The following is a 19450-nucleotide window of genomic DNA, read 5'->3' on the forward strand; positions in this document are numbered from 1 at the left end:
AGCTCCTCAGGCCAAAGTAGAAGCTAATTTTTAGATGGAGAATTGAATCAGGAAACCACAAATTGGAGTATATGTATGTGTTAAAATTTGAGTTTTTTACTAGTGGAAAATAGGACAATTTTCCTTTCAGCTGTGTAAGACTCTGCTGTAAAAATCCCATTTTCAGTTGATCCTGATGGTTTCAAAAGCATGTTTGTTTATTTCCTTGAAAGGCTACAGAATGAGTCCATCTCCTATTTTTGTTTCAAGTTTAGCCCCCCTGAGTGGGAGAAGAGAAAAGCTGGGGATTCCTGTGTGTTTGTTTTTGTGAGTGCTGGTAGTTCTGCAGTTGCTGTTGTGAAATCTGCTTCCTGATCTTCCCTTCTTCCCCCATGCACTCTCTGCTCCTAACTAATGGCCAGAGAGAAAAGCAAGAATGAGCAGGGGGTGCCCCGAGAGTTGTATCCTGTTCTAATCACAGCCATGCAAGTCCTTCTTTATTTCAATTAATTTACTTTGCCTTTATGAACCTGAGAGACTGACTGTTGCTTTCAAAGAGGCTGACATTTCACTCATCTGAAGGAGCTTGGAATGTGACAGGGGAAAGGGAGGAGAAGTAAATCAAAGCAGATATCAATTCTCCAGATGTAAAGTATTTTTCTTCTCCTCTATTTTTTTTCCACCAAAAATGTCAGAAAGTCTGCTGACATTTTAATTCCTTTGTGATAGGCTGGGAGCTGAGAGCCAAATCCTGCTGCCATTGCAGTCAAAAAGATTTTTCCTATATACTTTAAAGGTAGCAAACTACTCTTACACTCTGGAAAGCATATAAGCAAAGTTTCAACAAAATGTAACTAAAATGAAATGAACAGTACTCTAATATAATCTTAAGATTAGTTACAAACTGAAACTGACAAGCCCTGTTGAACTTTTTTTTTGCTTCAAATTGACCATAGAGTAGCAAAACCCAGTAAAATGGACTGTATTGGAAGTAAGACCCCAGCGTTTTGTTATTTGGGGTTTCTCCCTGATCTGTATTCTGTTAGAAGTGTAGGAGTACTATTCCATGCTGTCTTTTAGTCACCTAAGCTTCATGACACCCTATCTGTAACCTTTAAGATTTAATTTAAATACCCTAGTTGGCACATAATCTGTGCACATCTTTGAAAACTCTGTTAAACACTGTGATCCTACTTTTTAGCCATTATATTTGACCAAAAAAATTCTCATTATCCTTAATAGAAACACACTCAAGCCCATAAGATAAAGTAGGACCTTCTATTCTTATTTCATTAGTTGTTCATTGGTATTCAACAAGCTCAACATACATTTAGCAAAACAGCAGAGTTGGCTTAGAGCAGCAGCTCAGTGCTGAGAGAACTCAGTCTACAAATTCTACCGACAACATGAATGGTCATATATTTCCTTCTTTGCGTGGTGTGCTTAGAGATTTACATCATGGGTTTAGTATAATAAATTTATTATCTTTTACCAAGTTGTTCCTTTATGAAGTATTCATTTGTAAAGCATCATTTTTTACACAGGACTGCTAAAAAACATAGAGTAGACACATTTGCTTAGTAGTTTTATTTTTTTTTTCTTTTGCAGGTTCTATAATCATATTTCATCAACTGGTACAACAAAACATATATAAAAAGCAAAACAAAGAGGGCTTGTTGAGCTTGATGCATGGTAAATCTATTTGGTTTATTCTCAGTTTATTTTTAAATATTATATTGCATTTCTTTAAGCAGACATCGTGTATATTGTGATTTCTAGCATTCCACACACAGCAGCTTATTTTTGTTCCCTTTAAATATGGGAAATAAAAATGGTTTTAGTTTGCTTTAAAAAAAAAATTTAAAAAAAAAAAAGAAATTGAGAGAGGGTATTGCTATATTACATGGCCCAAGAAATATTGGCAGCATGCTCTTTGGCTTTCATCCGTAGGACTGCAATGCTGGAGGACCTTCTTTCAAACTCTGGCTTGGTTTCAAAAGCATGTCCATTGGTTGCCCCAGAAAGCAACGAGTCAGTGAAAAAATTGTTGAGGGGCATGTGGCTGAATTGATTCTGGTGGTTTGAAAAGCCTGTGTAGCCAGAATCTGTCCGGGGTGAATGGGAGTAAGGTGTCATACAGGAGGACGTATCTCGTGGCAGCATGCAGGAGGTGACCACAGAACCACTGGCCGCATTCCCTGCCCACAGATTGTTCTGAATCTGGAACATATAAAATGAATGCAATTAAACTTAGAGAGTTCAGCTTTTGTTTTCTGCAATGCTTGGTTTGCTTTATTCACACATAATTAGTTCTCCTCTGAAACAAGCAAGAAGCATTTAACAAGTTCTCTGCAACCATACTAGAAAATTGTGTGAGGAGATCACGAGTCAAAATACGAGATTGTTCTCTTAAGAGCAAGGGCTGATGAGTCATGTTCCTTGCTTTGTCATCCATTTGTTCTGTAGCTCCATATATGATGTCTAGTGTAGAACCCCAGGATGCCATCAGCCAGCCAGTCAATAAAGTGAATAGAGGCACACAACCGACACCAGAGAAAAGGTGTCAAGAACATAGATTGTTTTCAATATAAATGCTTCTCCTCATTAGAAAAGGGTGAACGAAAGAAAGCAATTCAGATTTCTCAAGAGGCAAAGCCCAACAACTATTTGAAAAATTTAATAATGAGAAGCCTTGCGTAATTACTTTAAAACAAATGAAACCCTAAAACACAGGAATTGCTAATAATACATTCAAGACTTGTCTTAAATTTGTTTCAAAGATAGATTTGACATAAAATTTCTTTTCAAGATTTTTTATGTGAAATTATAGTTTGAGGGTATTTCTGTTTCAGCATTCAGCCTTAAGCTGCATTGTCCATCCCTGGAAAACATTGCATGACAGACTAGGAAACAAACTTAGTGGTTACCAGCAATGTCTGGAGCAACCATGTATTCAAGCTTTGATGTATAATGCTTTCTATACTTGGCAGTCACTTAAAGCTTCATTCTGAGTCTCAGGCCTTGTACCATCTATGTATAGATGCTATTTATGGATAGGTATTTTTCACTTGTTTTTTACTAGATGAACAGACAGGAAGATTTTTAAGACTGAAGACAAGTCAGCTCTTTTTGTTATCTCAGACTGCATGGTCTTTCATTCCTGTTCTAGTCACTTTGATTTGATCAAACTTCACACTCAGCAACTGTCCTGTTTTTCCAAACTCTCTCTCTCTACCAGTACTACATTAATATGGTATAATTTCTGACATACTCAGACTTCCTCGGTCATTCCTCATTTGCACACACCATTATATAATATACAGCTTTAAATGTCTTCCCCACTTTTACCTATATATCTTTCCTGAATGCTGATTATTTTTAATGCACAAATAACATCAGGCAAGACATTTTTAGTCCCCGTTCACAGTACAGATCTTGTCAGCCAGTAACTATATCCTTTCCTATTTGTTTTCCTTTGCTAAATTTGTCTTCACTCTAAACATCTGTTGTCTGTTCAGTGTATCCTTGCCCTGATGCACTGAGATTGAGCCCACGTGTCTTTGTTCTCTGTGATATGTTGGAGCAACTCAATTACTCTTCAGCTAACACTGAAAAGTGAATTCCCACTTCAAACTTAATATTACATTCACATTCCAAATCCACAGACAAAGGAATTTTGACTTTAAGATAGAAAGGTTATCTCTCTAGCTGAGTGATATTTTCCTGTCAAAGTAGAGGTCAGGGGAAGTAATGAATTATGACAGAGACACACATATGCACACACAGAATGAAAATATGTTTCTAAGGCTGATGAGTTGTGTTTTCTCCCATTGTCCTATCACTTTGCAACAGCACATACCAAACCACCAACAAGCTAAAGCGATAAATCATGGTTCACTGAACTCATCTAGCTGAGATCTAGTGCAGATAGGAAGGATGAAATAGTCTTATTTTAAAAGTTAATATTTTAAACAGTTGTATTAGCAAGATCATCAGGAGCTGACAAACTAATCTGGGCTCCTTGGGAATTCCAGCAGGAGAAAAATAATCCAATAGATGCTCCATTTTGGTTTCCTGCAAAAGCCTGGGGGCAAATCTCGATAGAAACACCTCTCCCCAAACTCAGGGTCTGCTCAGCTGTTTACACAGACATGCATGAGTGTAGTTACAGCTGCACATTGCAGTGGTTTTGGCTGGCCAATCTGAGATTTCCTGGCCAATGGATGGGACACTCATGGACGTGCCTTTCCAGGCACACACATACACCCACATGGATGGGCACACCTCAGGCTTCTGCTCCTGCATATTTTAGGGGGTCTGCTGGGAGGCAATGGAGGGAGTAAAGAGTCTGAAAAAGGATATGGAAGATCTTTTGTCCTTCTTTTGGGCCTCCTGAAGTCTATATGAGGAAATCTAAAAAGAGTTTCAGAACTTTCCAGTTGCCTCGTCCCATAATCACTTTTCAGAAGACTCAAACTTCAGCCCATGGGAGACTCTCTAGTTTGATATCATTCCCAGCTTCCTTATTACTCCTTAATTAACTTACCTGAGCCAGGTTTGACTTATAATCAGACAAATTTCCCCAGGGAGAAACTTGTTAATCTACCCAGTGTCTAATACACGAGCTATTTCTGAAGGAGCTCATAATCTCCAAATCTAACTTCCATGCCACAAAGTCTTATTTATGTGACTTACTGAAATTTCTTTCTAAGGAATGCTGTACCAAATGCTGCAGTCACCCAGGCAGCACAGATATAATTATGGGAGGAATTAAAAGAAAAAATTAAATACAAACATGAACAAATTTGCCTTTAATACAGTCATGGTGGGAAGTCTTCAAAAGATTCAGAGGCTCAGCTAGAAAGTGCCCAATAACCTATGTGGTCTGGAGGAATCACAAAATCACTCTTTCTTCCCATATTTCGAGTAGTTTGGTTTGCAGTAAACTAAGTTTAGTACCACCAATTTTCCTGATATTTTTATCCTAGACAAATCTCTTTCAATTTAGGTTCAGTGAGATTGCACAGGTGTAAATGAGAACATAATTCAGCCACAAATCCTAAAATATGCCAATGTCTTTTTAAGGAAATATGTGAACAAGCTATTAATTTCTAAAACTTTTAAAGGAGTGCCCTAAGTTTCTTCCTTGGAGAAAGGAATCCAAATTATGAAACTTAACTTTAGGAATGCCACAAGACTTCAGGAAAGCTTTACATCTTCTCTCATGAGGCAGTTATGCTTTCCAAAATAATGTTTCAATCATATCAATTTTCTATTCATTTTAGTTGGTTGAGTGACTTCACATTTGCTATTAAATTTTTATATCTTTACAAGGATTTACAACATAAATATCTTGTAGTGAAATTTAGGTGCAGAAGGTATTCCTGTATTAAAAATAAATACAGTAATGTTTCACAATAACTCAAAATGATCAGACCTTCTTCTGGTATGTTAGAAGGAAAAGCAACATTATGTACATGAATTTAAAGAAAATATTTTTCCTCTTAAAATCTTGTGTGATCCATGAACTATATAAAAGGCAATTCAGAGACTGTGAATGAGGCCATACATACAGCACATCTCTGGTTTCTGTTAACATCACAAACAACATGAGCTTTGCTCTTGTGGTTACCATGAAATTACCAGAGCCCTTCAATATATTTACCTACTGTATGTTTTATACACACATACACATGCACACACCCCCTTCCTGATAGAAAAAGAAATAGGATTTCATAGCTGTGACAAGAACATAACTGGAGAATTATGGTTGTTAACATGGTTATGATATAATTTCCTAGGCACATGACCTTCTGTTAGACACTGCAGAGGAAAATGAGCTGAGGTAATTGGTCATCCCACTTGGTGCCATTGCTTTTTTTCTGTTAAACTTTCAACTCCCTGAGCTTCAGCCTTTTTATGCAGCACCTGGAGAAATCACATAAACTCAAATATCAAATTTTTCTGGGTGTTTTACTATCACTTCCCTGGCTTTATTCACTCATCACCAAACTCTTGACTCATCTTATTTCAGTCACCTGCCTATCCAGACTAGAGACTGTCTCCAGCAGACACCCCTGTGAGCATACACAGTTCTATTTGAGTGCACTTATTTTAGTGCTTCATATGGGAAACAAAATTCTAATCTTTTAAGATCTCTAGAGATGTTATTGTTATATTACATAATAGTTGCTATATGTGCTGAATGCTATTATAATTACCATAGTAAGTAATTGGAAACTACACATTTATTCTGTGAAAACAAGAGTGACACTAAATGAAGTTAAGAATTTATGTAATTATAGAAAACATGTGAATGTCAGACTGATTTGCTAAACTTTTGTCACTGCTCTCCTTGCACTGCCAGAAAATATCAAATCTCTGCTACCACAAGGAGCTGCTTTTGGGGGATTAAGTTGCAGTTAAACTGCTCAAAACTACTAGTTCACAACTTGTAACTCTTGTTGATCTAGTCCATCAGCACAATTAATTTGGTCTGTAACTTTCCATATTTTTTTTTATCTGAAGAGTGCCTCTTTAGAACATCCAAAATACTGGTGGAAATTTGCCTGTACCTCTTAAGTTTATAGATTCTCAGAATAATTTAAATGGATAAGAGCCTCTGGGATAATTTTTCTAAACCCTTGCTTGCAGCTACTCTCAAATTTAGATAAGGTTACTCAAGCCCCATCCAGCCATGTTTTGAGTCACTCCAGCTGCAAGGTTCATTAATTTCTAAGGGCAACTTGTCCCAGTGCTTCACCTCTCTCACTGTATCTTTACATTTACACCTAAACAGAACACTTCTCAGTGTTTAATTTGTGATTATTTTGTAGGAGCTGTTGGGTAAGTGCACATGGAAGATCACCTGTACTGCATTGGGCTTATGTATGAGAGAGATGCAGCACACAATTTTCAGATTAAATTAAATGTTAATTAGCTCATGTTAGCGAGAGGTGTAATGACACAGATTTAAAATATGTGATAGATGCCTTCAGTCCACATTTGGCTTACACATGGTGAACTAAATAGAAATCTGACCACTAGATTCCACACTTAAACAAGTTTGCTAACTTCAAAATAATGTGGGATTTGAAAAGTCATCAAGCTTTCATTCCTGTATGAGATGCTTTATAAACTGTAAATTCTCCCTACTGCAAACTCAAGGCCAGTTACCATATGGATTAATTATATTTCAGCTCTATGATGCAGTTAAAGACAATACTTACTACTTTGAAAAATACTATTAAAAATTGTGTGTATCTTAGAAAAAAAAGAAGAATTTTCTGTATAATTACGTCCCAGCAAAGCCACTCACACTTAAAGAAATACAAGTTTCACAAAAAAAAAACCAACCACATAGCAACAAACTGAATGTTGAGAGTATGAGAAGGACCACATACAGTGGTGGTTTACTACTTTATTACCAAGAAAAAATAAAAGTGCAGTGCATAAGCTACTCTGTGTGGAACAGACACCACCCAGAAAGATTAGAAGTGTCACTTCACTCTTGTTGGAAGATCAGCCACAGCAAGGCAAGTGAGCACACATGCAGCAAGACACACACCATGAAGGTGGTGGCTCAGCCTGGGCTCCTTGCTGCCACAGCTAGACAGCATGAGTGTGTGATAAAACTTCTTTGAAACTAGCTCAGATATGTCTGCCACAGCTACTCATGCTTAATCAGTGCACCCATGGCCTTAATGAACCATTGTGATTAACTGTCATTTATATGTCTACTACAGTTAAAAGAAATTTTAAGTCATATAACATGTGGTGTCTAATACATTCCATATGAACACTTAATTGGAGCATGTAACTTTGATTATTGCTAATGAGGATTAGCCATATGTACTGAGGCTAGAGCAAACTATAATGATGATCCAAGGACTTAGTATTTAACACATGTATGCTGATACCATTTCTACACTCTTTGACTGCCAACACATCATGTGATGCCATGCTGTTCAACATATTAATTTGATTTATCTTTCTGGTGGATGGAATGCAAACTTCAGCCTTTTCCTTCTATTTCTGAGATTTCAACATTTTCCTTTCTTTCTACACCTTCTATATCATTTCTGTTCCCCATTTTTGAAAAGGTTTTGTTTTCTTAGGATTCCCACCTGTGCTAGGTTGGGTCTTTTCAATTAAAACAAAACATTAAATTCTATCCTACCCAAGTCTTGCCTGCATTTTCAAGAAAATTTTTAAAACACCTAAACATTTTATATACTATAATAAGAGGGAAGGTAGAGTGGTGTGACAAAATTAATCCTTTTAAAAGAACTTAGAAGAAAAAATACAACAAAAGAATATAATTCAAAGAACAAGGAGGAGGAAAGACACAAAGAAAGGAAAGAGCCTAGGTGAGAGAAAAATGTTGACCTTTTTATCTGCTTTTCAATGATGCAGTGTTTATTTACATACTGATGCACTTTTTTATAAAGATAATATCTTTCCCAATTTGATTTATACAGGGAAAGCTGGAAGTCTGTGTAATATAGGTTCTTGTGTACGTAAATAAGGAAGGGGTAAAACTAAATTTTGTCTCAGGCTTTCTTGTTAGTTCTCATAGGTAATCATTGAATCTGATGAGATCAAATACCCCTTGTAACAGGAGCCCTCCCATTAACACAGTGTCAGGAGTCAGATAAAGACAAATAAGGTAAGAGAAGAACAAAGCTAAAGAGGCTTTCTATAGTTCATTTTTCAACATACCATCTATACATATGTGTAAGATAACTACAGATGACTGCAGCTGAACCAAGTATCAGAATAAAAAATATTTAGAGATCATCTTACTTATTTTACATCTTATGTTTTAGGAATAAAAAATTTAATTGATCAGACTTTTGACAGCTGTCAAGGGAATGCATATCTGGAATAAAAGTCCCTTGGGTTAAGTTTCCTAAATACAAATGTCTAATACTTATCTGACCATGGCTGCCTAAAATGAAGGATGGATCCTTCTTTTAAATCCTTTTCATCCACACTTCAACAGTTCCTCCAATATCCAGAGACATATTTAACAACACTCTACACTGTATTTAAGTGACCAAATTAAATATGGCTTGTTTACTAACGTTCACTCCAGTGAAACGAAGTAAACTTCCCCATGAAAGGAAGTTTTTTCATTTCCCCACAGATGTTAAGATGTTCCACCCTCACTTTCACATCATCAGTAGGATGTTGCTAGTTAAGCTAAAGCTGTCTAGGATATGTTTTTCTGAGTACACTTAAGATGACTTAGACCAAAATGTGTTGCATCTGCAAGAGAACCTTGAAATTCAAACACTGAAACTAATGAAACTGAGAACTTTTACCAAAATGAATGAAAATCACTGTGCATAAAATTTTCCTAGAAAAACCTTATTTTCAGTATATTGTTGTTAAAGCCTTGAAAAAAAACAAACCTGAATAACAGATAATTGTTCTAGAATATTGTAAAAACTGCCCTCCTATGTAACCCAGTATAATTAATGGAAAATACATGCATGCAGAATTGGCCAGTTTAGGAGATATTCAATTTCTTGGCAGGTAGACGAGCAATTTAAAAAAAAAAAAAATCTAAACTCAATATACTGTAAAAATAATTAAGGTTAGACTGACAGAGCAATGCAAAGAATTATGATCTACAAAAAAATCTAAATTTTTATTATTGTGAAGATAAAGATGTGGAATTTAATAGCAAAATTAGACTGGATTACAGAGACAGGTGTTGGACCAGACCACCTTCAGATGTCACTCCCAACCTCAACTTTTCTCTGATTCAGAGCCAACCTTCTGTCTGAAATGGAAAAAACCTTTCAGGTTTATTAGCACAATGCATAGCAGCATTAAGTTCTTAATTTGTATTTGATGAAAATAATTGCTGAAGAGACTTTAGCAGAAGTCTCCACGACACCTCTGTTGACTGCAAGAGACTGATGCTGCTGCTGGAATGCAACATAGATGTGTTTTCTCAACATATCCATGGCTGGACTCAAAACAGAAAATCTGCAGGCTGCAAATCCTTATAATGCACACCAGAAATTCATGCTTGTTCCTGCTCTTTCTGCCATAAAGCTGCAAATTTCTCAGCTTGATTTCATCATTTTTCAACATTCAACCATTTTTTTTCCCGCAACAGGGAGTCTGTTTTTCTCCGTGTTGGTTCTTAAATAAGCTCTAGTGATCCTTGTTCCACAATCCACAAGAAAAATTATTTATTTAAAAGCATGGTATAGTTTGTCTAATATTTTTCTATTTCATTGTCACAAGAGAAGTGCCTGTGGTGGTGGTATGAGAATAAAAGTAAAGGAAAAAAGGATATTTGTTTTATTTCCTTACATTAACTACAATGAAATAAAGGAATTGTTGGGGAAATCAATTTATAACATTAAAATAAAAGACATTTAAATACCTTTTCTGCCTGAGTTGCGGGATAAATTGATGAATTTATAGCAAGCCAGGCACAGTACATTTATTTTCCGTAAGTGAAACACTTAATGGACATCTAGTTCAAAAGATTTTAATGCAATGATGTTAGTAGTCACTGTGTTTTTAAAACAGATTTTCATTGTCTCAGGCATTCTCACTGGAGTCTGTGGTTGTAGGGGAGCACGTCACATTGTTGTTTGTGAATGAGTACATGTTTTGTATTTCTACACATCTTAGAGATGCTTGATCTAAGATTATGGGACCAGCATTTGCATTCCATCTTCTGGTTTTCAGAATCTATTAATTAGTGATGGAAATATTTGTCAGGCTGAAGCTTAGTTGTGTCGTATGTCTAGCAGATATTTTTTGACAAAAGTATAAACAGAAATGCAGTGAATTAGTCTTTTTAACAATATGAAAGTACAGAATAAATAATTTATCGGGTTAGAATTTTATAGAAAATATCATATAGTTTAAAAATGTGGGATTTTTGAAGAACATTAATTTTAGGACAATCATTTTAAGTGCTTACCAATTACTTATATTATTCCATTATCTTATATTAATGAAAATTTTATCACTTAGGAAAATGTGTAAATGGAATCCTACTAAAAATGCAAGATAAGCTGGCAGACACAAATTCAGTCTAGAAATCCCAGTTTCAGCTCTGTTCCTTGTATCACTTGTTGCTATCAGAAAGTCAGAAAGACCTTCAAAGGAGAGTCAACCACCTTGAATGAGATCTCTGAGTGAATGCATATCTATGTCTTTGTGAATCTACCTGGGGCTACCTAAGATTGTGTCCACCTGCCTAAACACAGTCATGCAGTGGTTGCTAATGCAATCTGGGTTATTGCCCTGCTACATTTTAAAACAAAACTGGACAGACTTACACACCAGCTCAAATGGTTGTGTCCGTGTTCTGAGCTGCTGGAACACAAGGCAGCTCTGGCCCAGGCACCAAACCTAGTAATACACAACCTCTTCAGAGGTAAAGCACGTTAAACTGGGTATATTGCACACGAGCCAAACACCCCTGGTTCTTAGCTAACCACATTTATAGAATCACTAAGATTGAAAAAGACCTCCAAGACCATCAGGTCCAACATTTGACCAAACACTGCCATGCCAACTAAAGCATAGCACTAATTGCTATTTCCAGTCAATTCTTGAACATTTCCAGGGATGGTGACTCCATCACTCCAATGCTTAACCACCATTTCAGTGAAAAAAATCCTCCTGGCGTCTGACCTGAACCTCCCCTGGCTCAGCTTGAGGTTGTGACCTCCTGACCTGTCACTTGTTCCCTGGGAGAAGAGACCAAGGCCCACCTAGCTACAATCTCATTTCCTGCAGCTGTAGAGTTTGATAAGGTCACCCCTGCACCCCCATTTCTCCAGGCAAAAAAGCCCAGCTCCCTCAGCTGCTCCTCATCTTACTTGTGCTCCAGTCCCTCAATGTCCTTCTCACGGTGAGGGGCCCAGAACTGGACACAGGGTTTGAAGTGTGGCCTCACCAGTGCCAAGCACAGAGGGACAACCCCAGGCCAGGATGCCACTGGGCTCCTTGGCCACCTGAGCACATGCTGGCCCATGTTCAGCACCCAGGGGCCCTTCTCTGCTGGGTCAGTTTCCAGCCACTCTTCCCTGACCCAGAGGAACTCTTCATTCAGCCAATTTAGAGCACGACCAAAGCAAGCTCACATAGAATATGAGCATATTCTTAAGGTTGGCAGAGACCCTGCTACCTAGTGAAGCTGAAGAGCACAAGAACACCAGTAGTGGAAGGGAACCGTGCAAGATTTTTTGCTTTGCGAGGTTCTTTTTTTAATTAATTATGTGGCAAAAGCAATGTGAAGCCAGAGACATGGAAAAAATGGCTCCAGAACAAAAATATTCAATGTGCTAAAACAAGCAAAGAGACAAACAAAAGCAAAGAGTGAGGCAAAGCAGTAAACCAAAGGGCTGGAGAACAGAGACAGAAGATTACAACCTTATTACGCAGTATACCTTACTATTTACTACTAGGGAACTGAAAAGGAAAAAACCAAATTAAACCAGTTGCAACTGTCTGAGAGTGCTGTCTCTCCCTCTGCCTCTCTCCCCCAGCAATACACATTCAGCTCTAACTCTACATGGCTATATTACAGTTTCATGCTAGTAGGAAACTTGCTCTATTTAATGGTCTGCTGAGATCCATAAAGAAATGGTGCGTATTTAACACATCAAACAGAAGCTCTCTAGAGATCAGAGAGCTTATACCTCATCTTAGCAAAGTACACAAAACCAGAGTTATTAAGACAGCTGCCAAAGGTAGAACCAAAGTACTGCTTGGTCTTTACCATACCTGAGGGTAGCTGTCAGTCCTTGGAAGAACAGATATATCATAGGTGGCAGCAAAGTGGCTCTTAGCTTGCTGGATCTGACCATAACGTTCTCTTTTTCTCCATTTTGCTCTTCGATTCTGGAACCAAACCTAAAGTATACAAGGAAAGAGTCATCAGGGTAAACAAGATTATATACTGTTCAAAGGGTTTTAAGAAAATCAGAGATTTTGGACAGTGGCTATGAAAATTTCTGTTTATTTGTAAAAGAGAAGTTCTCCACCTGAAAATTAATTTTTTACTGTTTCAATCTTGCAAATGCCACAGCTGCTTAACTTATTGCTGGCTGCTTTAAATGTACATATTGTTTCATTTATATTATCTAAAAAAAACAAACAAAAACCTGAAAAAGATGTCTGTAGCAAGCAAAGAATTATTATCTTAAATTCCCATGCCCACTGATTTGCTATGACTACCCATAATCTGCCTCCTAAAGGTGTCCAAAATCTTTATCAAGTGCAGTAATAAAAAGGCAGGAAAAGTTGGCACAGTAGTCTGCACAGCAGGAAAGGTTCCTATAAGGAAGGCTAAAAGGCCAAGAAGATAATAAAAAATCACCATGTCACAGGCAGTTTTTGAACTGTTGTGAATTTTTTTTCACATTGGTGTTAGGTGGTATCTGTTTCTTATAAAGGAAGACAAAAAAATTGCACTTTAGACTATGGAATAATTGAGATTTTATGTTTAAATTTCTTTATAGTCTTTGGTCTATTCTGCAATATTTTGAGCATCAAGTATTATATCAAAAACATATTATACGCCCATTTCTTTCTGCTACTGATAACTGACTTTGTCCCATGGTCTTAATAATTTATTTTTGTCTTTAGTTTGGACTGGTTAGGAATTATTCTGATGAATAAAGGGGATTGCTAAGAAAAGTAACACTATATAAGAGTAATATCCAACTAGTCATTATGGTTCTGGTGTGAGTTCACTGAGACTTTTTTAAGAAGTCACACTTTTAACTGAACCATCATTTGTTTTAAAGGAAACTGCTAAATTGATCATTAATTCATTTTTATATGTACATACATGAATGGTGTTTTTTTTATAGATACTGCCTTCCTTTTCATAGATACTTAAGGGATATTTTCTGGTTCTATATTGTGGAATATTTAAAATAACACTGTTTGGCTTATAATTTCATTCTTGCACTGATCTTTGGAGAACTCAACTGTCTTTTGATACTGCTTAAGCAACCAAAGCATAATTTTGCTCATTTTGATTCCCAAGGACTTGTGGCAGATATAGTATGTGAAATCTTTTAAAAGATTCAGCAACCAAAGCAAGGCTCATGAATAGAACTCCTCATATATTGTTAGGGACGTCGGTGGTAAATTTGTGTTATTTATGATGCCTGAGGCTCAGCAAAAAGAAAAGGGAAGGCAAAAAAAAAAAATCTCCTGTCTCCACAGGAGGCATCAAGGACGCGATAAGGAAATTTCTTCATGAAGTCCTTTCCTTGGAAAAAGACCTTGACAATCTTCTTAAAATGGGTACCAATTACTGAACTGACATGCAGCAGGAAAGAGAACAACTTAGATAAATTAGGTTCAGGTTGGCTCTCTCTGCATGCGCGCAGGACAAATATTAAATTGGATGTTGATGAAATGGTGGTGAAGGGAACTGTGGGTAAGGTATCCAGCTGATCACTCTGCTACACTAAATCAAACAATTTGCTTGAATTCATAGAAGTAAATGAGAAAAGGCACATATTTTTTTCCTTTGACAATCCCCCAAAATGTTTCTGTTTACACCACTTTACTAGAAACTTACTCTTGGCAGAGATAAAGTAACCATTTGCCTCCACAAAGCAATGTAGAAATCTGCTGCTTGTTATCCTTGAATTGCCAGATGCTTGCCTTTAATGACGTAAGGCCTTGCAAATTGCTTAATCTTGTGATGGAATACTCTTGCTACTCTGGACAGAAATGAGCAACATGTCCTTTCATATTTAGCATATGAGAAATGCAAGTAATCTTTTAAGAAAGGTAAGAACATATTTAAATGAAATAGAAATAAATACTCTATGAGAGTCTGATATAGACATATATTTTTCATTTACTGACTTCTTTTTAATACTCTTACCACGTGAAGCCTCTAAATCTTAGAAAAAAAATGTGATAAAAAGTCAGATGACACACTTTAGTTCAATTTTCCCCTCCCTGTTCTCACTATTAATTTGTTCTTGAAGTAATTCTCCTTATTCCAGAATTATGTATTTCTTAAAACAGTGTTTTAACATTATGCTACCTTCTTGTTTTCAAGTCAAGACTTAATCCCAATGAACAGAAGTCATACTCGGAAAGCTGCACCAAATTCAGGAGAGGGATTGTGCAGAGCCTAAAGAGTTAAAAGCCACTGAAACAAATTCCACTGACATTGCTGATATCACATCAATGTAACTGAACAGTTTTGGACTCTATTTTCTGATGACAATGGCAAATGTGGTACCTGCTTGAATAGACATGAAAAGAACACTTCTTTATAAAATTAATTAGCTGACTTTCTTTCCGAAAGTGTTTCTGATTTAATTTCAGTTTGTATGCATGTGCACTGACGTCTTTTTCTTTATATGCATGTGTGAGTATGTGTTTAATTACAAGTTGTGAAGTTGTTATCATATTCAAGTCACTAAATTAAAAAAATTAATCCCAGTCTGTAAGAATCAACAGGACTGTTATTCTCTAAATTGAACTAATGATTATTACCAGAACAGGGAAAATATCTAAAATTAAGATAAGCTTGCAAAATGTGGCTCACACTCTTTCCTAACAGAAGACCTCTAAACAAGGGAAAGGCTGAATTTCCTGGATATTTAGCTTCTTTTCTCACCATAAGAGAGAAGCCATAAATATTATTGAGATTACTATATGAGCATGTACTGAATGAATCATATTTGTACACAGTTCGATACTCAAATAATGTGCTATATTTTGTTCCAAAAATTAGAATAACATTTTTCATCAGTTATGAATATTTAAACACCAGAAATTGTACCTCCTAATTTTGTCATTTCTAAGATCATTCCATACAGAAAAGATGAAAGGATTATGTCTTTGTTTTATAGAGGCATAAAACACACACATACACATACCTATGTAAATATAGATGTAAATATATATTTGCACATGTTTATGTATGTGCAGTTTCACTGCACACTCTTTGGATAGAAAAAAGGAATTTGGTTGCTTTTTGGACTGCAATTTTCATGCCATAACACACACAGAATCCTCTGCATCTGAGTTCTGCACTGTCATCAGTCTGAACTACATGCAACAAGCCTTTAGTGGGATCTCTACACGTAACAATTTATGATTTCACTGCCTAGAATTCTACAAGAGATCAAGACAGCTTTACTATTGATGTTGTTTTCTCATCCTTTAAACAAGTGTTCAGACCTGCAACACAAGCTATTTTAAAAAATAACAAGTTATTTTAGCACTACAGCATAACAGCTCATGTCCGTAAAGAAATGAGGCAAAACGAGCTGTTTACTTTAGCTTTACAGGCTTTTGTACAATCCCCAAGACTGCAATTTACTCATTCCTACCATGCACAATTTGTCACAGAAATGCTGGAATCTGGTTCCTACCTGGACTCTGGCCTCAGTGAGCTCTGTTCTCAGAGCTAGCTGTTCTCTTACATAGACATCGGGGTAGTGAGTTTTCTGGAATACTTTCTCCAGTTCCTCCAGCTGCAAACTGGTGAAAGTTGTTCTGTGTCTCCTCTTCTTACTGCTGGAGACATTGCTGTCACACTTATCACCAAGTTCATCCAGGTCCCCCTTCTCCTGCAGCCCTTTCACCGGAGACATCCTGAGGTTGCTGCAATTGTCCATGGGCCTGCTCAGCTCCGTGTGAAGAGGCTGTCCTTCCACTTTAGTAATCCCGTAGTTCACTGCGTACAGGGTGGGTTAACAGCTGGTTAGCAAATGATCAAGGGGGAAGGAGAGGTGTTTAGATTCAGGAGCTCATATAAAACAGTTTCACAAGGAACAAGACTCCATCCTGGCAGTGTTCTTTCTGTAGGAGCTCATTGAAGAGGAATTTGAAATATTAGCTACAGATAGAATGAAAGTGCTAAATCACATTGAATTTTAACTGAGAATTATATCTGAAATAATCGTCTGAAAACGTAAGGAGACTCTGCAAGAGACTTGAATATTTTCACTCTGCCGCTACTGCTGCTAAAGTAGTTAACAATCCATGAAATCAGCATCAGCTCGAGTTGTACAGATAAGGAATCTTAGCACAAAACAGATTTTCATAGAAGACGCACAAAGCTATTGGCAAATGTGCCTTTAAACTTGAAAGCAAATGTAAAAGCCTCTATTTCTATAAAAATACAAACTAACAGTGAAGGAAATTTAATAGCTGTAAACTGACAAATCAAGAAGCAAATGAAACCAAAAATTAAATTCACTTTTAAAATTCAATAAAATCCATATATCTTCTTTTGGATTTATGAAGTGGAATTGTTCCCAATGAGGTTTGTTATGGTTACAAAACACAGGGCACTACTGCAAAATGTTAATTTATTAAAAGAAAACATTTAATATACTTTGTAAAAAGATTGCAGGAACTATTTGTCTTTAGGTAAAACTTGAGTGATAGAGATAAGAAATATTCCGCAGCAGCTTCTTAATAAGAAATTAAAACATTTCCTGCTTTTCAATATTTTTACTTATCACACATCACTGGAAAAGTAATGTTAAATAATTCAATTTTTTTTTTCTTTTCTAAGGAAAAGGTGGGAAAAAATATTTAAACTTTATAGAAATTAAAACTTAGAAACATGCTATGTAACATAATAAACTGGATTTGAAATTTTCTCACGTTCTCAGTAATTTCTTTTCTTTCAATTCGAGCTGATTGTAATGAAACACAATTTTTAGATGCTTTCCATCAACACATACACAGATAGGAAATGCCCCAAAGCCCTCGAGGCACACAATAAATTAGCTAATTAAGAAAAAAATTCCAAAGTATAAATCAATTTTATATAGGTTTTTCTTTTTTAAATTACGCTTGAAGAAATCCATCAATATAGCTCACAATTTTTTTTCATACAAATAAAAGAACTTTCTCAAAAAAAAGTATATATACTTCAACGACTACATGAAGTTCAAAAAGCATATGATATTGTTAGTCTTATTGCAGCTGATCTTAACCATGTTTTCCAATTTTTATAGAAAATTATTTTTAATTTTTTTTTTCTGTAGCGATTTTCATCACTGGAATAATAGGAAAGATTTTGAACGTTCTAAGAAGAAAATACTCTACATCGTCCTTGCCCATAAGCTAGAAACTTTTAGTCCTTGATAAAAAGTTTAACACTTTTCTTTGGATGACCGACGTGGTTTTCGGAAGAATCACCTTTACGCATCATTTGGCAGCACGGCAAAGAGCCCGGCTACCGTGGCAGGACGATATTTGGGGGAAGCACCGATAACCCAGCGACCTCCCGCTCGCCGCCTGGCTCGGGAGCGCGGCCGCGCCCGGTCCCCCGGACGGTCCGGACGATGCTTTCCCGGGAGCTCTCCGGGTGAAAACGCCGCGGCTGCAGCGGGGCCGGACGGGGGGTGCCGGGGCTGGCCAGGGTGAGCCGGGGGGCAGCGGGGGCGGCTGTGCCCCGCACACCCTCCGGGACCCGCCGGGACCCGCCGGGACCCCGGGCGGGCTGTGCCCGAGCGCCGGAGCTGCGGGACCCGGCCGGGAGAGGTGGGGAAGGCAGCAGCTGAAGGGCTGCGCTGAAAGGAAAAGAGCTCTTCAAAGCAGGCGCTGGCCTTCTCCAGGAATTTTTAATAATAGTAGTGGTAGTAGTATTATAGCGGCAGTAGTATTGTTACTATTTTTGTTATTTTACTACGACCTGACAGCCTCTCGCATGCCCACATCCGAAGGCTGCGCAGCTGCCTTTGGTCTCCCGGGGCGGGAGAATCCCTGCCCTCCCCCGTACATCTCCAGGACGGGGAATAACCCGGGATGACGACTCACCGTTGTTGTCCTGGCAGGGTGATGTCCTCTCCAGCCTCACATGATGCTCAGCTCTTTGCAGAGGGTTGAAGGCCTGTACGCATTTGCTGCCTGACGTTTTGCTATAAAAGGACTCATTGTCCAAAGTTTCCATAACGTGCTCCAAACTGCCTCCTGCTCCCATATAAAAGTCACTGTTCTTGCTCGGCTGGCTCTTCAGGGCAAACTTCTCGCTCAGAAAATCCATAATCATCTAAGGCTGCTTGAGACAGCGGCTGGACTGTGAGCAAGGGAGGGAGAGCGAGTGGATGGGAGGGAAGGAAGGAGGGAGGAAGAGGCGTTCAGTGCTTAGGGAGCTGTTTTGCCTCCGAGCCTTTGATTTGTCTTGTCTTGAAAGGGGAACCCGAAGTTGCTCTTATATCTTGAAGCTCAGCAGGGCTTCTTGTGCAACCTCCCATTTCTAATGAATATGAAAATAAGCAAGCAGTCTAACTCCACCCCAGGTCCCCCAAGACCTAATCCCAACACAGGAGGGAGTTCCAGGCCCGTTTTCGACAGACAGATTTGTTTCAGACAGACACACACAAGCATTCGGGGAGGGTGAGGGGAGAAAGGGAGGGAGGGGAGGGAGGACAAATAAAAAGGACATTTCCCCTCTGCAACCTATTCTCATTTCTCCAGGGATCCT

At 37.7% G+C, this 19450-nt stretch overlaps 1 protein-coding gene across 1 annotated transcript; it reads right to left on the minus strand.

Annotated features, from left to right (window-relative positions):
* Nucleotides 1-1575: 1575 nt before the first annotated feature.
* On the minus strand, nucleotides 1576-19134 carry ALX1 (ALX homeobox 1). The gene is made up of 4 exons (XM_056516266.1): nucleotides 18784-19134; nucleotides 16380-16684; nucleotides 12748-12876; nucleotides 1576-2199 (listed from the first exon to the last, which is right to left on the minus strand). The coding sequence occupies exons 1-4, from the start codon at nucleotides 19013-19015 to the stop codon at nucleotides 1879-1881; spliced, it is 987 nt and encodes a 328-aa protein (XP_056372241.1). The 5' UTR covers nucleotides 19016-19134; the 3' UTR covers nucleotides 1576-1878.
* Nucleotides 19135-19450: the final 316 nt, after the last annotated feature.

This window comes from Oenanthe melanoleuca, chromosome 1A (assembly GCF_029582105.1).
Source record: "Oenanthe melanoleuca isolate GR-GAL-2019-014 chromosome 1A, OMel1.0, whole genome shotgun sequence".
In the NCBI taxonomy this organism is placed as follows: domain Eukaryota; kingdom Metazoa; phylum Chordata; class Aves; order Passeriformes; family Muscicapidae; genus Oenanthe; species Oenanthe melanoleuca.

Bases quoted from the DNA above. Each gene is read 5' to 3' on its own strand.
- ALX1 (XM_056516266.1), bottom strand. From the start codon at position 19,015: ATGATTATGGATTTTCTGAGCGAGAAGTTTGCCCTGAAGAGCCAGCCG. The intron at 16,685-18,783 runs GTGAGTCGTCAT...CCCTGTACGCAG, and splicing joins ACCCTGCCAGGACAACAACG to TGAACTACGGGATTACTAAA. The intron at 12,877-16,379 runs GTAGGAACCAGA...TGTATACTTTAG, and splicing joins TCACTGAGGCCAGAGTCCAG to GTTTGGTTCCAGAATCGAAG.